Source organism: Oncorhynchus keta, chromosome 7 (genome assembly GCF_023373465.1).
Source record: "Oncorhynchus keta strain PuntledgeMale-10-30-2019 chromosome 7, Oket_V2, whole genome shotgun sequence".
Classification (NCBI taxonomy): Eukaryota; Metazoa; Chordata; class Actinopteri; order Salmoniformes; family Salmonidae; genus Oncorhynchus; species Oncorhynchus keta.
The window spans coordinates 49489376-49505946 of NC_068427.1; the positions used below are offsets into that span (position 1 = coordinate 49489376).

The 16571-nt window shown below is 42.1% G+C and overlaps 1 protein-coding gene and 1 long non-coding RNA gene across 2 annotated transcripts; one reads left to right on the top strand and one right to left on the bottom strand.

The window, feature by feature from the left end:
• Positions 1 to 4252: 4252 nt before the first annotated feature.
• On the bottom strand, positions 4253 to 16462 carry LOC118370362 (histamine N-methyltransferase-like). The gene is made up of 7 exons (XM_035755319.2): positions 16312 to 16462; positions 15803 to 15950; positions 15096 to 15148; positions 13622 to 13729; positions 10574 to 10704; positions 7260 to 7353; positions 4253 to 6333 (listed from the first exon to the last, which is right to left on the bottom strand). Exons 2-7 carry the CDS (start codon positions 15937 to 15939, stop codon positions 5972 to 5974), a joined length of 885 nt encoding a protein of 294 aa, XP_035611212.1. The 5' UTR covers positions 15940 to 15950; positions 16312 to 16462; the 3' UTR covers positions 4253 to 5971.
• Positions 10711 to 11624, top strand: LOC127931192 (uncharacterized). Its single transcript, XR_008140282.1, has 3 exons — positions 10711 to 11199; positions 11234 to 11429; positions 11490 to 11624. It is a non-coding gene; the product is annotated as an uncharacterized LOC127931192 (long non-coding RNA).
• Positions 16463 to 16571: the final 109 nt, after the last annotated feature.

Below are 16571 nucleotides of genomic sequence, written 5' to 3' on the forward strand. Positions count from 1 at the left end.
TAGAGGGCAATTTGGTTAGGATGATATCTGTGAGGGTGCCTGTGTTTATGGCTTTGACCCCAAAGTACCTGATAGGTTCAATGATAATTTGTGTGAGATTGAGGGCAACAAGCATAGATTGTAGGATGGTGTTAAGCATGTCCCAGTTTAGGTCACCTAGCAGAACGATCTCTGAAGATAGATGGGGGGCAATCAGTTCACATATGGTGTCCAGAGCACAGCTGGGGGCAGAGGGTGGTCTATAGCAAGCGGCAACAGTGAGATTTTTTTTTAGAGGTGGATTTTTAAAAGTAGAAGTTCAAATTGTTTGGGTACAGACCTGGAAAGTAGAACAGAACTCTGCAGGTTCTCTGCAGTAGATTGCAACACTGCCCCCTTTGGCCGTTCTATCTTGTCTGAAAATGTAGTTAGGGATGGAGATTTCAGAGTTTTTGGTGGTCTTCCTAAGCCAGGATTCAGACACGGCTCGGACATCCGGGTTGGCAGAGTGTGCTAAAGCAGTGAATAAAACAAACTTTGGGAGGAGGCTTCTAATGAAACCAAGGCTTTTACAGTTACAGAAGTCAGCAACAAAGAGCGCCTGGGGAATAGGAGTAGTAGTTGAGCACTGCGGGGCCTGGATTAACCTCTACATCGCCGGAGGAGTAGGATAAGGGTACGGCTAAAAGCTATGAGAATTGGACGTCTAGGACGTCTGGAACAGAGTAAAAGGAGCAAGTTTCCGGGGGCGATAAAATAGATTCAAGGTATAATGTGCAGACAGAGGTATGGTAGGATGTGAATACAGTGGAAGTAAACCTAGGCACTGAGTGATGAGAGATATTGTCTCTAGAAACATCATTGAAACAAGGTGATGTCATTGCATATGTGGGTGGTGGAACTGAAGGGTTGGATAAGGTATATTGAGCAGGACTAGAGGCTCTACAGTGAAATCAGCCAATAAACACTAACCAGAACAGCAACGGACAAGGCATATTACCATTAAGGAGAGGCATGCTCAGCCAAGTGATCATAAGGGTCCAGTGAGTAGTGAGGTTGGTTGGGGTCACGGCGATTCAGACAGCTAACCGGGCCATGGGTAGCAAGCTCGCATAAGACTGAGGTCTGTTTTTAGCCACCTTGTGCATTTCCGTCGGTAGATTAGTGGGGTTCCGTGTGGTAAAGGGGACCAATCCAATTGGCAAAATAGTTAGTGGCCCAATAAATAAAATTGTCCACTCTGTTCTGTTAGACAAGTAACGCTTTATCCACAATATAGCAAGGGGTGTAAAGCAATAACACATACTTTTTTTCCAGAAGCAGACTATGATCGATAATGTCAAAAGCTGCACTGAAGTCTAACAAAACAACCCCCACAATCTTTTTATCAATTTCTCCCAGTCAATCATTTGTGTAAGTGATGTCAAGATGTTGGCCTGTTGTGGGAGGTTTATGACCCGCATAAATACCTTTCCCCTTTTTCCTCTCTCTACTCTCCCGATGTGACTATTGAAAATCCCTGGTAACATCGGAAGGTGGGAAACGGAACCATATCTCGGTAATCCAGCCAGTTGAAAATATGCGTTGGTACTTAACCTCTCTGACATCATTAAGGACCTTTAAGGTTGCAATGACACATGTTTAAAAAAATTGGACCAAGTCAGACTTCAAACCTGGCCAGAAAAAATGTTGAAGGACTCGGTTATAAGTTTGTGATCCCCAAATGTCCAGACCACGCCTGGTCATGGGCGAGTGACCAGACCACGCCTGGTCATGGGCGAGTGACAGCACTTGCTGTCTGAACGGTGTAGGAACAACCACTTGACACACTTCACTCCAGTCACTAACGGTGTCATGAGATGCCCATTTACGCATCAAAACTCCTGCTTCCATAAAGTAGACGGTCTCCCTAGTTTGAGCTTCCTCAGTGGAAATTACCGTAACAAAACACTTGCGAAGACTGGGGTCTCCCTTTTGACATTCACGGAAACGTGTTACCAACACGGAATACCAAGTCTGACACTAAGTGGACCCAGTGTAATGGTACAGGTACGGTCTCTATCCCCTGTAATATGACATGCGAGCCACAATACGTTTCAGGAGACCAGGGTAAAGCATCAGTAACGATAATGACTGCGCCGCCGCGGTGACTTAAGATTTGTATGGGCTTTGGAGCCGCTTGTTCTCTAGTTAACCTTTTTGGGATATGGGGCAGCATTTTCACTTTTGGATGAATAACATGCCCAGACTGAACTACGTCCTACTCTGTCCCAGATGCTAATATATGCATATTATTATTAGTATTGGATAGAAAACACTCTGAAGTTTCTAAAACTGTTTGAATGATGTCTGTGAGTATAACATAACTCATATGGCAGGCAAAAATCTGAGATAGAATCCAAACAGGAAGTGAGAAATCGATTTTCAAAACAGTGCCTATTGAAATCCCAGTGAGATATGAATGAGGATGCACTTCCTAGGGCTTGCACTAGATGTCACCATCTTTAGAAACTGGTTTGAGGATTCTACTATAAAGGAGGGGCTCATAATAGCTCTTTGAGTGAGTGGTCTGGCAGAGAGCCTTGGTCTCATGAGGCGCGCTCCTGACAGAGTTTGCTCTCGTTGCAATGCTTTTCTTCAGACAATGAAATTCTCCGGTTGGATCCTTATTGATGATTTATGTTAACATCCTAAAGATTGATTGCATACGCCATTTGACTTGTTTCTACGGACTAACGGAACTTTTCAAGTTTTTGTCTGGAGGAAGTGCTCGCGCCTCATGAAGATGGATTACTGGGCTGAACACACTAAGAAGTTGCTGAAGGATGGGCTTTATGGAACAAATCAGTCATTTATTGTCGAACTGGGATTCCTGGGAGTGCCTTCTGATGAAGATCAAAGGCAAGTGAATATGTAGTGTTTTTTTCTAGCTCCTGTTGATGCCTCTGGCTGTTTTGGGTTCTGAGCGTCGTTCTCAGATTATGCTTTTTCCGTAAAGTAAAAAATCTGACACAGCGGTTGAATAGAGGTTAACTTCATATGGCTGCAGGGGCAGCTTGGATGAAAAGGTGCCCATTGTAAACGGCTAATATATGCATATTATTATTAGTATTGGATAGAAAACACTAAAGTTTCCAAAACTGTCAAAATGTTGTCTGAGTATAACAGAACTGATATTGCAGGCGAAACCCTAAGGAAAATCAAAGCAGGGTGTGGCTTCTATTTTGAAAACTCCATGTTCCATAGCCTTCCTTTGCTCCATTTAAAGGGATATGAACCAGATTCCTTTTCCTATCGCTTCCTCAAGGTGTCAGTCTTCAGACATAGTTTCAGGCTTTTATTTTGAAAAAATGAGCCAGAATGATAACATCGTGTCAAGTGGTCACATGAGTTTTGCTCGTGCAACAGACAGCCATTGTTTTCCCCTCTCCTACTGTGAAAGACATTTGCGGTTGATATATTATCGACTATATATTTTAAAAACAACCTGAGGATTGATTATAAAAAAACGTTTGACATGTTTCTGTGGACATAATGGAAACTATTGTGAATTTTCATCTGCGTTGTCGTGACCGCTCTTTCCTTTGGATTTCTGAACATAACGCGACAAACAAACGGAGGTATTTTGGATATAATAATCATCTTTATGGAACAAACGGAACGTTTGTTTTGTAACTGGGAGTCTCGTGAGTGAAAACATCCAAAGGTAAACAATTAATTTGATTGCTTTTCTGATTTGTGACTGAGCTACCTGATGCTAAGTGTACTGTTTTATCGTGCGATCAATAAACTTAAACGCTTGGATTGCTTTCGCTGTAAAGCATAATTTCAAAATCTGACACGACAGGTGGATTAATAAAAGGCTAAGCTGTGTTTTCCTATATTGCACTTGTGATTTCATGAATATAAATATGTATTGTATGTAGCGCTATGCTATTCAGCGGTTGTTGATGACACTTATCCAGATAGGGGGATTGATTTAACCTGTTATGGCTGCAATCTTTAATTCTGTGAATAACACTTGCACCTTTTATCAATGTTTATTTGAAGTACTTCTGCAAAATCACCGGATGTTTTGGAATCAAAACATTACTGCACGTAACGCCAATGTAAACTGAGATTTTTGGATATAAATATGCACATTATCGAACAAAACTTAGTGGGGCAAAAACTTGTGCGAGTTCTCCCACTTAAGATGAGGCCTGTAATTTTCATCACAGGTACACTTCAACTATGACAGACAAAATGAGAAAAGAAAATCCAGAAAATCACGTAGGATATTTAATGAATTTATTTGCAAATTATGGTGGAAAATAAGTATTTGGTCACCTACAAACAAGCAAGATTTCTGGCTCTCACAGACCTGTAACTTCTTCTTTAAGAGGCTCCTCTGTCCTTCACTCATTACCTGTATTAATGGCACCTGTTTGAACTTGTTATCAGTGTAAAAGACGGATTTCGTGCGAAGGTTTGGGGTTGTCCGAGGAAAAGCGACCTGAACGAGGCACTGATGCCGTAATCGTCCGGCCTTCAAAACAAGGCGCACCAAAGACAGTCTTGTGTGTCAAAGCGTACTCATCTGCCAACACTGCTGCCTGGGCCAATGGCACCACTTTCTGTTCATTTAAACTAACTACAATTCTCTCAAGGAGGTTGCTTTTAAAATCTTCCAACAGCATCAACTCCCGAATATCAGCAAAGGTGTTAGCTTAGGGAGAGAGTTGAGTTATTGACTAGACTGGTGAGGGTCAGGGAGAGAGTTGAGTTACTGACTAGACTGGTGAGGGTCAGGGAGAGAGTTGAGTTATTGACTAGACTGGTGAGGGTTAGGCGTGCATGAGGTTGGTCGGTCTGCCTGAAATTTGATATAGATGTCTTAAAGATAATCAAAAGTCTTTGTACGTTATTTTTTAAAGTCTTGTTCATTTCTTAGACTATTGGTTAAAGGTGCAACACAATATTGATTATTAAATTACCTTGCATCTAGTTCAGTTTTATCAATCACTTAAAACATATTTAATAATTATCTCTTATCTTGCTTGATGACTGGGCATTTTTGCTTACTTTTCCAACTTCTAAAACCAAAGTAGCGCCCCTGAAAGCAACTGTATCATGTTTTAGGTTCTGATGTGTTGTTAAAGGTAAAACAAATTGTTTTCACATAACATTATTTGTGATGGATGAAGTACTGACTTTATACACTGATTATACCACACATTAGGACCATCAACCACCCCCTCGAATAATAACTGGTCTTTCCACAATGTCTTTCTTTGACGTGTGTTTAAGGTGTGTCATCTCTGTCATTGTGTTGTACAGTGATCGGCTTCAACATGGAGACAGTGACGTACAAGAACCTGAAGTTCCAGGTGTGGGATCTTGGTGGGCAGACGGGAATCAGGTAATTAAATGAATACCACAACAAGCCTTTCATGCATACACTGAATATACCAATCATTAGGAACACCTTCCTAATAATTAGTTGCACCCCACACAACAGCCTCAATTCATCGGGGCACAGACTCTACTACAAGGTGTCGAAAACGTTCCGCAAGGATGCTGGCCCAGGTTGACTCCAATGCTTCCCGCAGTTGGCTGGATGTCCTTTGGGTGGTGGACCATTCTTGAAACATGTGAAAAACCCATCAGCATTGCAGTTCTTTACATGAACCGGTGTACCTGGCACCTACTACCATACCCCATTCAAAAGCACTTAAATCTTTCATCTAGCCTATTCACACTCTGAATGGCACGCATACATAATGTCATGTCTCAAGGCTTATAAATCCTTATTTACCATGTCTCCCCCCCCTTCATCTACAATGATTGAAGTGGATTTAACAAGTAACATCAATAAGGGATCATAGCTTTCACCTGGATTCACCTGGTCAGTCTATGTCATGGAAAGAGGAAGTGTTCCTAATGTTTTGTATACTCTGTGTTTATCGGTGATACACATTGTTGCTACAGCATTTTGACATCTATTCCTGTGTTACTGTAGAGGGTCAACCACCAGCACCTCCAAGGTGTTATTGAAGATGACCCTCCCATCCACCTCCTTGCTACAGTCTGGGGTCTTCAGCAGGTCTAGAACTCCTCTCTTCAGCTCAGGAGGAGCAGTGGAGCTGAAGTCTAACACCTCAGTCAGGAAGTCCAGAAGCAGTTCTCCTCTCTGGTCCCCCTCAGTGAAACACTCGGTGATGTCCATCTGAGACGGCAGCTTGTAGCTCTGGTAACTCACTGTCTTAGAGTCCAGGTAGGCTTTAATATCACCTGTAGTCACACACTGACTGATCTCTGTGTTACACAGCTGGGTCCTGAAGGTCCTCCACAGCTTTCCCCAGCCACTCTCATCTACAGACATGATACACATTATAACCTCCCATAGTAACAGAACCCCACAGTGTAACAACCACATATATGCTATTTAATGACTTAGTTCTAATAGTAACTCATTATGAATGTTGTAATATGTAATTCTATGTTAACCACCTAAAGTAAGTATAACAGAGCTCTGGCATGGAGTCTGGTAACACTACAGATGCAATGCTTGTACATATACAGTACCAGTCAAAAAGGACAAGTCCTCTAATGCAGCACGCCATCACTCTCCTTCTTGGTCAAATAGCCATTACACACCCTGGGGGTGTGTTGGGTCATTGTCCATGTGACAAATAAAATTAGATTAGCAGAGGTAACTCTGGGTCTTCCTTTCCTGTGGCAGTCCTCATTAGAGACGGTTTCAACATAGCGCTCGATGATTTTTGCAACTGCACTTGAAGAAACTTTCAAAGTTCATGAAATTTTCCAGATTGACTGACCTTCATGTCTTAAAGTAATGATGGATTGTCGTTTCTCTTTGCTTAAATTGTGCTGTTCTTGCCATAATATGGAATTGGTCTTTTACCATATAGAGCTATGTTCTGTTTACCACCCCTACCTTGTCACAACACAACTGATTAGCACAAACACATTAAGGAGGAAATTACCTTTCAATAGGGGTTGGTCAGGATCCACTTGTACGAAAAGCATGTTTGTACACGTGAAATGCATTCCAGGTGAGAGAATGTCAAGAGTGTGCAAAACTCTCAAGGCAAAGGGTGGCTACTTTGAAAAATCTACATTTTGATTTGTTTACTACATGATTCCATATGTGTTATTTCATAGTTTTGATGTCTTCACTATTATTCTACAATGTAGAAAATAGTAAACATAAAGAAAAACCCTTGAATGAGTAGGTGTGTCAAATGTTTGACTGTACATGAACTCAACTGACTCACCAGACACCAGAATTACAAGTAGTTTTCCATTCCTGTCCAGGAGGCTCTGGTAGAATGTGACACTAGCACCTGGATCCTTCACGTAATACAACATCTGGATGGAGTACAGGGGAACTCTCTGTGATATAAGACTGAATATGATGAAATAAATACACGGTTATACAGTGGGGAGAACAAGTATTTGATAACCTGCAAAATCGGCAGTGTTTCCTACTTTACAAGCCCTGAAACCTGAAGGATCTGGAGAAGGTCTGTATGGAGTGGGCTAAAATCCCTGCTGCAGTGTGTGCAAACCTGGTCAAGAACTACAGGAAACGTATGATCTCTGTAATTGCAAACAAAGGTTTCTGTACCAAATATTAAGTTCTGCTTTTCTGATGTATCAAATACTTATCTCATGCAATAAAATGCAAATGAATTACTTAAAAATCATACAATGTGATTTTCTGGATTCAGTCTCCCACAGTTGAAGTTTACCTATGATAAAAACTACAGACCTCTACATGCTTTGTAAGTAGGAAAACCTGCAAAATCGGTAGTGTTACAAATACTTGTTCTCCCCACTGTATAAAAATGCAACATGCAACAATTTCAAACATTTTACTGAGTTACAGTTCATAAGGAAATTAGTCAATTTAAATAAATAAATTCGGCCCTCGTCTGATCTATAGATTTCACGACTGGGAATAGAGATCTGTGACCAACAGATGCATATACAGTACCTTAAAATAAAAAAGGTAGGGGTGTGGATCAGAACACCAGTCATTATTCGGTCCACCTCATGCAGAGTGACATCTCCTTCGCATGGAGCTGATCAGGCTGTTGATTGTGGTCTGTTGAATGTTGCTCCACTCCTCTCCTCTCCAATGGTTGTGTGAAGTTGCTGGATATTGGCAGGAACTGGAACATGCTTTCGTACACGTGGATCCTGACCGATCCAGAGCATCCCAAACATGCTCAATGGATGAGTATGCAGGCCATGGAAAAACTGGGACATTTTCAGCATCTAGAAATTGCGTACAGATCCTTGTGACATGGGGCCATACAATATCATGCTTAAACATGAGGTGAGCAGCGGATGACTGGCACGGAAATGGGCTTGAGGATCTCCTCACGGTATCTCTGTGCATTCAAATTGCCATCGATAAAATTCAATTGTGTTCGTTGTCCGTAGCTTATGCCTGCCCAAATCACCCGGTACAGTTGAGAAAAGGATTAATCCGTGAAGGGCACACTCCATCATGTCAGTTGACATCGAAGGTGAGCATTTGCCCACTGAAGTCAGTTACAACGCCAAACTATAGTCCGGTCAAGACCCCGGAGAGGACGATGAGCAGATAAGCTTGATGGTTTGTGCTGAATTTGGTTGAATAAATCCACAGTTTCATCAGCTGTCCGGGTGGCTGGTCTACGACGATCCCGCCGGTGAAGAAGCCGTATGTGGCGGTCCTGGGCCAGGACATTGTCTGTGGTCGTGAGGCTGGTTGAGCATACTGCCAAATTCTATAAAACGACACTGTAGGCGGCTTATGGTAGAGAAATGAACATTCAATTCTCTGACAAGCTCTGGTGGACAATCCTGCAGTCGGCGTGCCAATTGCGCACTCCCTCAACTTGAGACATCTGTGGCATTGTGTTGTGTGACAACTGCACATTTTAGAATGGCCTTATTGTCCCCAGCACAAGGTGCACCTGTGTAATTATCAGTGGCGGCCTGCCATTCAAGGCAGGTGGGACAGAGCTGGATGTAAACAAACAGAGCAATAAGCTTTCTGTGCATATGGAACATTTCTGGGATCTTTTATTTCAGCTCATGAAACACTTTACATGTTGCGTTTATATTTTTGTTCAGTGTAGCAATGTATTGCACTTATTGTAGTATACACACTATCCCCTATATACAGTTGAAGTCGGAAGTTTACATACACCTCAGCCAAATACATTTAAACCGAGTTGCACAATTCCTGACATTTAATCCTAGTAAAAAAAATCCCTGTTTTAGGTCAGTTAGGATCACCACTATTTTTAATAATGTGAAATGTCAGAATAATATTGGAGATAATTATTTATTTCATCACATTCCCTGTGGGTCAGAAGTGTACATACGCTCATTTAGTCTTTGGTAGCATTGCCTTTAAATTGTTTAACTTGGGTCAAATGTTTTGGGTAGCCTTCCACAAGCTTCCTACAATAAGTTGTGTGAATTTTGGCCCATTCCTCCTGACAGAGCTGGTGTAACTGAGTCAGGTTTGTAGGCCTCCTTGCTCGCACACACTTTTTCAGTTCTGCCAACAAATTATCTATAGGATTGAGGTCATGGCTTTGTGATGGCCACTCCAATACCTTGACTTTCTTTTCCTTAAGCCATTTCGCCACAACTTTGGAAGTATGCTTGGGGTCATTGTCCATTTGGAAGACCCATTTGCGACCAAGCTTTAACTTCCTGACTGATGTCTTGAGATGTTGCTTCAATATTTCCACATACGTTTCATACTTCATGATGCCATCTATTTTGTGAAGTGCACCAGTCCCTCCTGCAGCAACGCACCCCCACAACATGATGCTGTCACCCCCGTGCTTCACGGTTGGGATGGTGTTCTTCGGCTTGCAAGCCTCCCAAACATAACGATAGTCATTATGGCCAAACAGTTCGATTTTTGTTTCATCAGACCAGAGGACATTTCTCCAAAAAGTACAATCTTTGTCCCCATGTGCAGTTGCAAACCGTAGTCTGGCTTTTTTTATGGCGGTTTTGGAGCAGTAGCTTCTTGCTTGCTGAGCAGCCTTTCAGGTTATGTCAATATAGGAGTCGTTTTACTGTGGATATAGATACTTTTGTTCCTGTTTCCTCCAGCATCTTCACAAGGTTATTTGCGATTGTTCTGGGATTGATTTGCACTTTCATCTCTAGGAGAGGGAACGAGTCTCCTTCCTGAGTGGTATGATGGCTTCGTGGTCCCATGGTGTTTATACTTGTGTACTATTGTTTGTACAGATGGACGTGGTACCTTTGGGCGTTTGGAAATTGCTCCCAAGGATGAACCAGACTTGTGGAGGTCTACAATTTTTTTTCTGAGGTCTTGGCTGATTACTTTTGATTTTCCCATGATGTCAAGCAAAGAGATACTGAGTTTGAAGGTAGGTCTTGACATACATCCACAGCATGCACAAAGTAGATGTCCTAATCGACTTGCCAAAACTATAGTTAGTTAACAAGAAATGTGTGGAGTGGTTGAAAAACGAGTTTGAATGACTCCAAACTAAGTGTATGTAAACTTCCAACTTCACCTGTAACTCCATCTGGGTAGTTGTACCTGTATCATGTGAATGAAGTCCATCTTCTTGGTCAAATGGTTCTCTCTCCAGTGCTTCTCAAACTCAGTGGCCGTCATCTTGTTCCAACTGAATTTAATGTAGTCTAGGTTTGGTTTCTGGGACACCAACACTACACAAGATAAAGATATATGAAGTAACAGTACATTCATATAATCACAGAGCTAATCATACTGAACTATATACCAGTATAGAGATGTAATCATCCTGAACTACACTACTGGTCAAACATTTTAGAACACCTACTCATTCAAAGGTTTTTCTTTATTTTTTTTACATTGTAGAATAATAGTGAAGATCAAAACTATGAAATAACACATGGAATCATGTAGTAACCAAAAAAAAGTGTTCAACAAATCAAAATATATTTTATATTTGAGATTAGACAAATAGCCACCCTTTGCCTTGATGACAGCTTTGCACAATCTTGGCATTGCACACCTTTTTGGTTACGACACAATTCCATGTGTTATTTCATAGTTTTGATGTCTTAACTATTATTCTACAATGTAGAAAATAGTAAAAATAAAGAAAAACCCGTGTAATCACACTGCACTACATGCCCATGTAGAGGTGTAATCACACTGCACTACATGCCCGTGTAGAGGTGTAATCACACTGAACTACATGCCCATGTAGAGGTGTAATCACACTGCACTACATGCCCGTGTAGAGGTGTAATCACACTGCACTACATGCCCGTGTAGAGGTGTAATCACACTGCACTACATGCCCATGTAGAGGTGTAATCACACTGCACTACATGCCCGTATAGAGGTGTAATCACACTGCACTACATGCCCGTGTAATCACACTGCACTACATGCCCGTGTAGAGGTGTAATCACACTGTACTACATGCCCGTGTAATCACACTGCACTACATGCCCGTGTAGAGGTGTAATATAAATGCAACATGTAAAGTGTTGATACCATGTTTCATGAGCTGAAATAAAACATCCCCAAAATGTTCCATACACAAAAAGCTTATTTCTCTCCAACTTTATGCAGAAATTTGTTTACATTAATGTTAGTGAGCATTTCTCCTTTACCAAGATAATCCATCCACCTGACAGGTGTGGTATATCAAGAAGCTGATTAAACAGCATGATCATTACACAGATGCACCCCGGGGACAATGAAAAGCCACTCTAAGATGTGCAATTTTGTCACAACACAACAGATGTCTCAAGTTTTGAGGGAGCGTGCAATTGGCATGCTGACTGCAGGAATGTCCACCAGAGCTGTTGAACGTTCATTTCTCTACCATAAGTCGCCTCCAACTTCGATTTAGAGAATTTGGCTGTACGACCAACCGGCCTCACAACCGCAGACCATGTGTAACCACGCCACCCCAAGACCGCCACATCCGGCTTCTTCACCTGCGGGATCGGTGTTGCATGTTGATTTATATTGTTGTTCAGCGTATGTACAGTGGGGCAAAAAAGTATTTAGTCAGCCACCAATTGTGCAAGTTCTCCCACTTAAAAAGACGAGGCCTGTAATTTTCATCATAGGTACACCAACTAGAGAAAAAATCCAGAAAATCTCATTGTAGGATTTTTCATGAATTTATTTGCAAATTATGGTGGAAAATAAGTATTTGGTCAATAACAAAAGTTTCTCTCATTACTTTGTTATATACCCTTTGTTGGCAATGACAGAGGTCAAACGTTTTATGTAAGTCTTCACAAGGTTTTCATACACTGTTGCTGGTATTTTGGCCCATTCCTCCATGCAGATCTCCTCTAGAGCAGCGATGTTTTGGGGCCGTTGCTGGGCAACACAGACTTTCAACTCCCTCCAAAGATTTTCTATGGGGTTGAGATCTGGAGACTGGCTCGGCCACTCCAGGATCTTGAAATGCTTCTTACGAAGCCACTCCTTCGTTGGCCGGGCGTGTTTGGGATCATTGTCATGCTGAAAGACCCAGCCACATTTAATCTTCAATGCCCTTGCTGATGGAAGGAGGTTTTCACTCAAAATCTCATGATACATGGCCGTATTCATTCTTTCCTAAACACGGATCAGTCGTCCTGGTCCCTTTGCAAAAAAACAGCCCCAAAGCATGATGTTTCCACCCACATGCTTCACAGTAGGTATGATGTTCTTGGGATGCAATTCAGCATTCTTTGTCCTCCAAACACGACGAGTTGAGTTTTTACCAAAAAGTTATATTTTGGTTTCATCTGACCATATGACATTCTCCCAATTTTCTTCTGGATCATCCAAATGCTCTCTAGCAAACTTCAGACGGGCCTGGACATGTACTGGCTTTAGCAGGGTGACACGTCTGGCACTGCAGGATTTGAGTCCCTGGCGGCATAGTGTGTTACTGATGGTAGGCTTTGTTACTTTGGTCCCAGCTCTCTGCAGGTCATTCACTAGGTCCCCCCGTGTGGTTCTGGGATTTTTGCTCACCGTTCTTGTGATCATTTTGACCCCACGGGGTGAGATCTTGGAGCCCGAGATCGAGGGAGATTATCAGTGGTGTTGTATGTCTTCCATTTCCTAATAATTGCTCCCACAGTTGATTTCTTCAAACCAAGCTGCTTACCTATTGCAGATTCAGTCTTCCCAGCCTGGTGCAGGTCTACAATTGTGTTTCTGGTGTCCTTTGACAGCTCTTTGGTCTTGGCCATAGTGGAGTTTGGAGTGTGACTGAGGTTGTGGACGGGTGTCTTTTATACTGATAACAAGTTCAAACAGGTGCCATTAATACAGGTAATGAGTGGAGGACAGAGGAGCCTCTTAAAGAAGAAGTTACAGGTCTGTGAGAGCCAGAAATATTGCCTGTTTGTAGGTGACCAAATACTTATTTTCCACCATAATTTGCAAATAAATTCATTAAAAATCCTACAATGTGATTTTCTGGATTTTTTTCCCTCATTTTGTCTGTCATAGTTGAAGTGTACCTATGATAAATTACAGGCCTCATCTTTTTAAGTGGGAGAACTTGCACAATTGGTGGCTGACTAAATACTAATTGCCCCACTGTACCCTTAGAGAATTCAGTATGATTATATCTACCCTTATAGAGGTGGAGCTGCTGGGCGCTGGGTTCCACCACCTGGTTGTCCACGGTTACTGAAGGATGCTTCAGGTGCAGCTGAGAGAACATCTCAAGGTCAATCTCACCTGAGGAGAGGACAGGTGATGTTGGTAAAATGAGAAACACATACTGTAGGTCTCACCTGAGAACAGCTGAGACAATCCTACAGGTATGTCTATCTCACCTGAGGAGAGGACAGGTAATGTGGACTGTACAGTATGTATTATGTTGTGTATAATGACCAGTGTCTATTTTTGTATACAGCAGTACTGTGTGTTAAAGTCTGTCAATGTCCCCCTTCGGGACATTAAAGTTCCTCCTATTCTATCCTATTATAGGACGAGAAACACTGTGCAGCAATGAGGGCTTTTGTACTAGACACAGATCCAGAGCCCGTGAACTGAAAGTAAATCAGTCCTCATAGTTTCATTGATTGGATTGAAACAGGATTGAAAGATATTTCTTTGGCTACTTGGAAGAGACTCACTCTGCCGAAAGACTTGTGAAAGGGGACAGTGAGGGGAATGAGTATCTGACAGCTGGATAGCGGTCTACAAGATGGAGAATGAGTATCTGACAGCTGGATAGCGGTCTACAAGATGGAGAATGAGTATCTGACAGCTGGATAGCGGTCTACAAGATGGAGAATGATTACAAGTGTTCAACAGTGCAACAATTTAAAAAAATACATGTGATCCTAATCAGGTATGAAGCAAATATCAAAAAGTGTTTGTCTTTCAAACATAAAGCGTAAGATCTACAGGATGTTTCAAAGTCATCTAATTTTATCATGACTAATCATGTCAGCTACCCAATAAGTAAATCATGGATATCAGTGATCATCATTGTCATCTGTAGCTCAGTTGGTAGAGCATGGCGCTTGTAACGCCAGGGTAGTGGGTTCGATCCCCGGGACCACCCATACGTAGAATGTATGCACACATGACTGTAAGTCGCTTTGGATAAAAGCGTCTGCTAAATGGCATATACATACATACATATACATATACATTTCTTGACACTGGAGGTGCTCAAGTTCAGAACGACTGACAGTCAAAACCCATACAGCAGTATGAAGCGCAGAGACACAGCTCTGACATAACTTATGTAGCCTAGCGGTTAAGAGTCTTGGGACAGTAAGCAAAAGGTTGCTGGTTTGAATCCCCGAGCCGACGAGGTGAAACGTTGTTAATGTGCCCTTGAGCAAGGCACTTAATCGTAATTGCTCCTGTAAGTCGCTCTGCATTTGATAAGTGTCTGCTAAATAATTACAATGTAATAGCATGTTACTGTACAGCCACTGCATTCCAATTTAGGCTTTTATCAGTGCCCAAATCAGCCATTTTCAACCCGTACAATTGTAGAGGGTTAAACAGAGTAAATATTTGAATTTTCTCAACTAAATGTTTATCTATAATAGTTTAATCCTTTGACACCATGGTTCTTCCTCACCTGCTCCACTTCCCACTCCCATCACATTAAGATTGGCTTTTCCCTCTCCAATGCTGGGGAAGAAACAGGCAGGACATTGTGCTTTCAGGAAAGGTACTCGTACTACCATGAAACATATACTGTGTAAGATCCACAAATACTTAATTACATCCAAAGTTATGCCCTTGTGATGTTCTGTCTAACATGGGGTTACGTATCCTTGGAATCGTAGCTATAATTGGGCTACTATGTCAGAACTAGTGTGTCAGCACTGTTGTCTGGCTAGTGTGTCAGCACTGTTGTCTGGCTAGTGTGTCAGCACTGTTGTCTGGCTAGTGTGTCAGCACTGTTGTCTGGCTAGTGTGTCAGCACTGTTGTCTGGCTAGTGTGTCAGCACTGTTGTCTGGCTAGTGTGTCAGCACTGTTGTCTGGCTAGTGTGTCAGCACTGTTGTCTGGCTAGTGTGTCAGCACTGTTGTCTGGCTAGTGTGTCAGCACTGCTGTCTGGCTAGTGTGTCAGCACTGCTGTCTGGCTAGTGTGTCAGCACTGCTGTCTGGCTAGTGTGTCAGCACTGTTGTCTGGCTAGTGTGTCAGCACTGTTGTCTGGCTAGTGTGTCAGCACTGTTGTCTGGCTAGTGTGTCAGCACTGTTGTCTGGCTAGTGTGTCAGCACTGTTGTCTGGCTAGTGTGTCAGCACTGTTGTCTGGCTAGTGTGTCAGCACTGTTACCTGGCTAGAATATCAGGCAAGATGCCACGGATAAAGTCCTGCATGCACTTGTGTTCAGAGGAGCGCTCCAGGAACAGCTGGAAGGACTTCAGGTATCTGTCGTTATCCTCCACCAGACTTTTCATAGCACAGGACATGGCTAAATGGTCTGTCAAAACAATCACAATTTACTATCCTTTCACAGATGAGACACATTATATGCATTTATATAAAAGTCAGTTCATGTAAACATAAGCAGTGCTAGTGCAGGAATATAGTGAGCCTGTGAGATTATTCATCTGGAACTATTGTCAGGTTGGCATTCGGCCTGCCTTGTCACAGCTCTCATTCTGCATTTCTCAACAGACAGTTTTGTGTGAACATAGCGTGGCTGGTAAAGACAAACAAGGCAAAGTTGACAAAATATATTTGCAAGATACTCCCAATTGTCATGAATTCTACAAATACAGTTTGAAGCATGTAGTTTTACAATATTGTAGCTACATTAAAATCAATTGGTAAAAACTCACTTTCCTTTCAAGACGACTACAGAATCACATGTAAATCGAGTGTTCTGACGCAGCACACCAGAGTAATGTCTTGTGACTAAAGCAACGCAGCACACCAGAGTAATGTCTTGTGACTAAAGCAACGCAGCACACCAGTGGCACAGAAGAAACCCCTCCCACTGTAGTTTTTCCTTTGTGGAAAAGGAGAAGTCTGATCCTTTAAAGCTACAGCGTGTTTTAATTCCTATGATGATACATGCTTCTGCCTTAACACACATTTT

What these genes read in the sequence shown, in the direction of transcription:
- LOC118370362 (XM_035755319.2), bottom strand. Translation starts at nt 15,939, where the DNA reads ATGTCCTGTGCTATGAAAAGTCTGGTGGAGGATAACGACAGATACCTG. An exon ending in GCAGCTCCACCTCTATAAGG is followed by an intron (nt 10,705 to 13,621) that starts GTAGATATAATC and finishes TATCTTGTGTAG; the next exon opens with TGTTGGTGTCCCAGAAACCA. An exon ending in ACTTCATTCACATGATACAG is followed by an intron (nt 7,354 to 10,573) that starts GTACAACTACCC and finishes TACTCCATCCAG; the next exon opens with ATGTTGTATTACGTGAAGGA.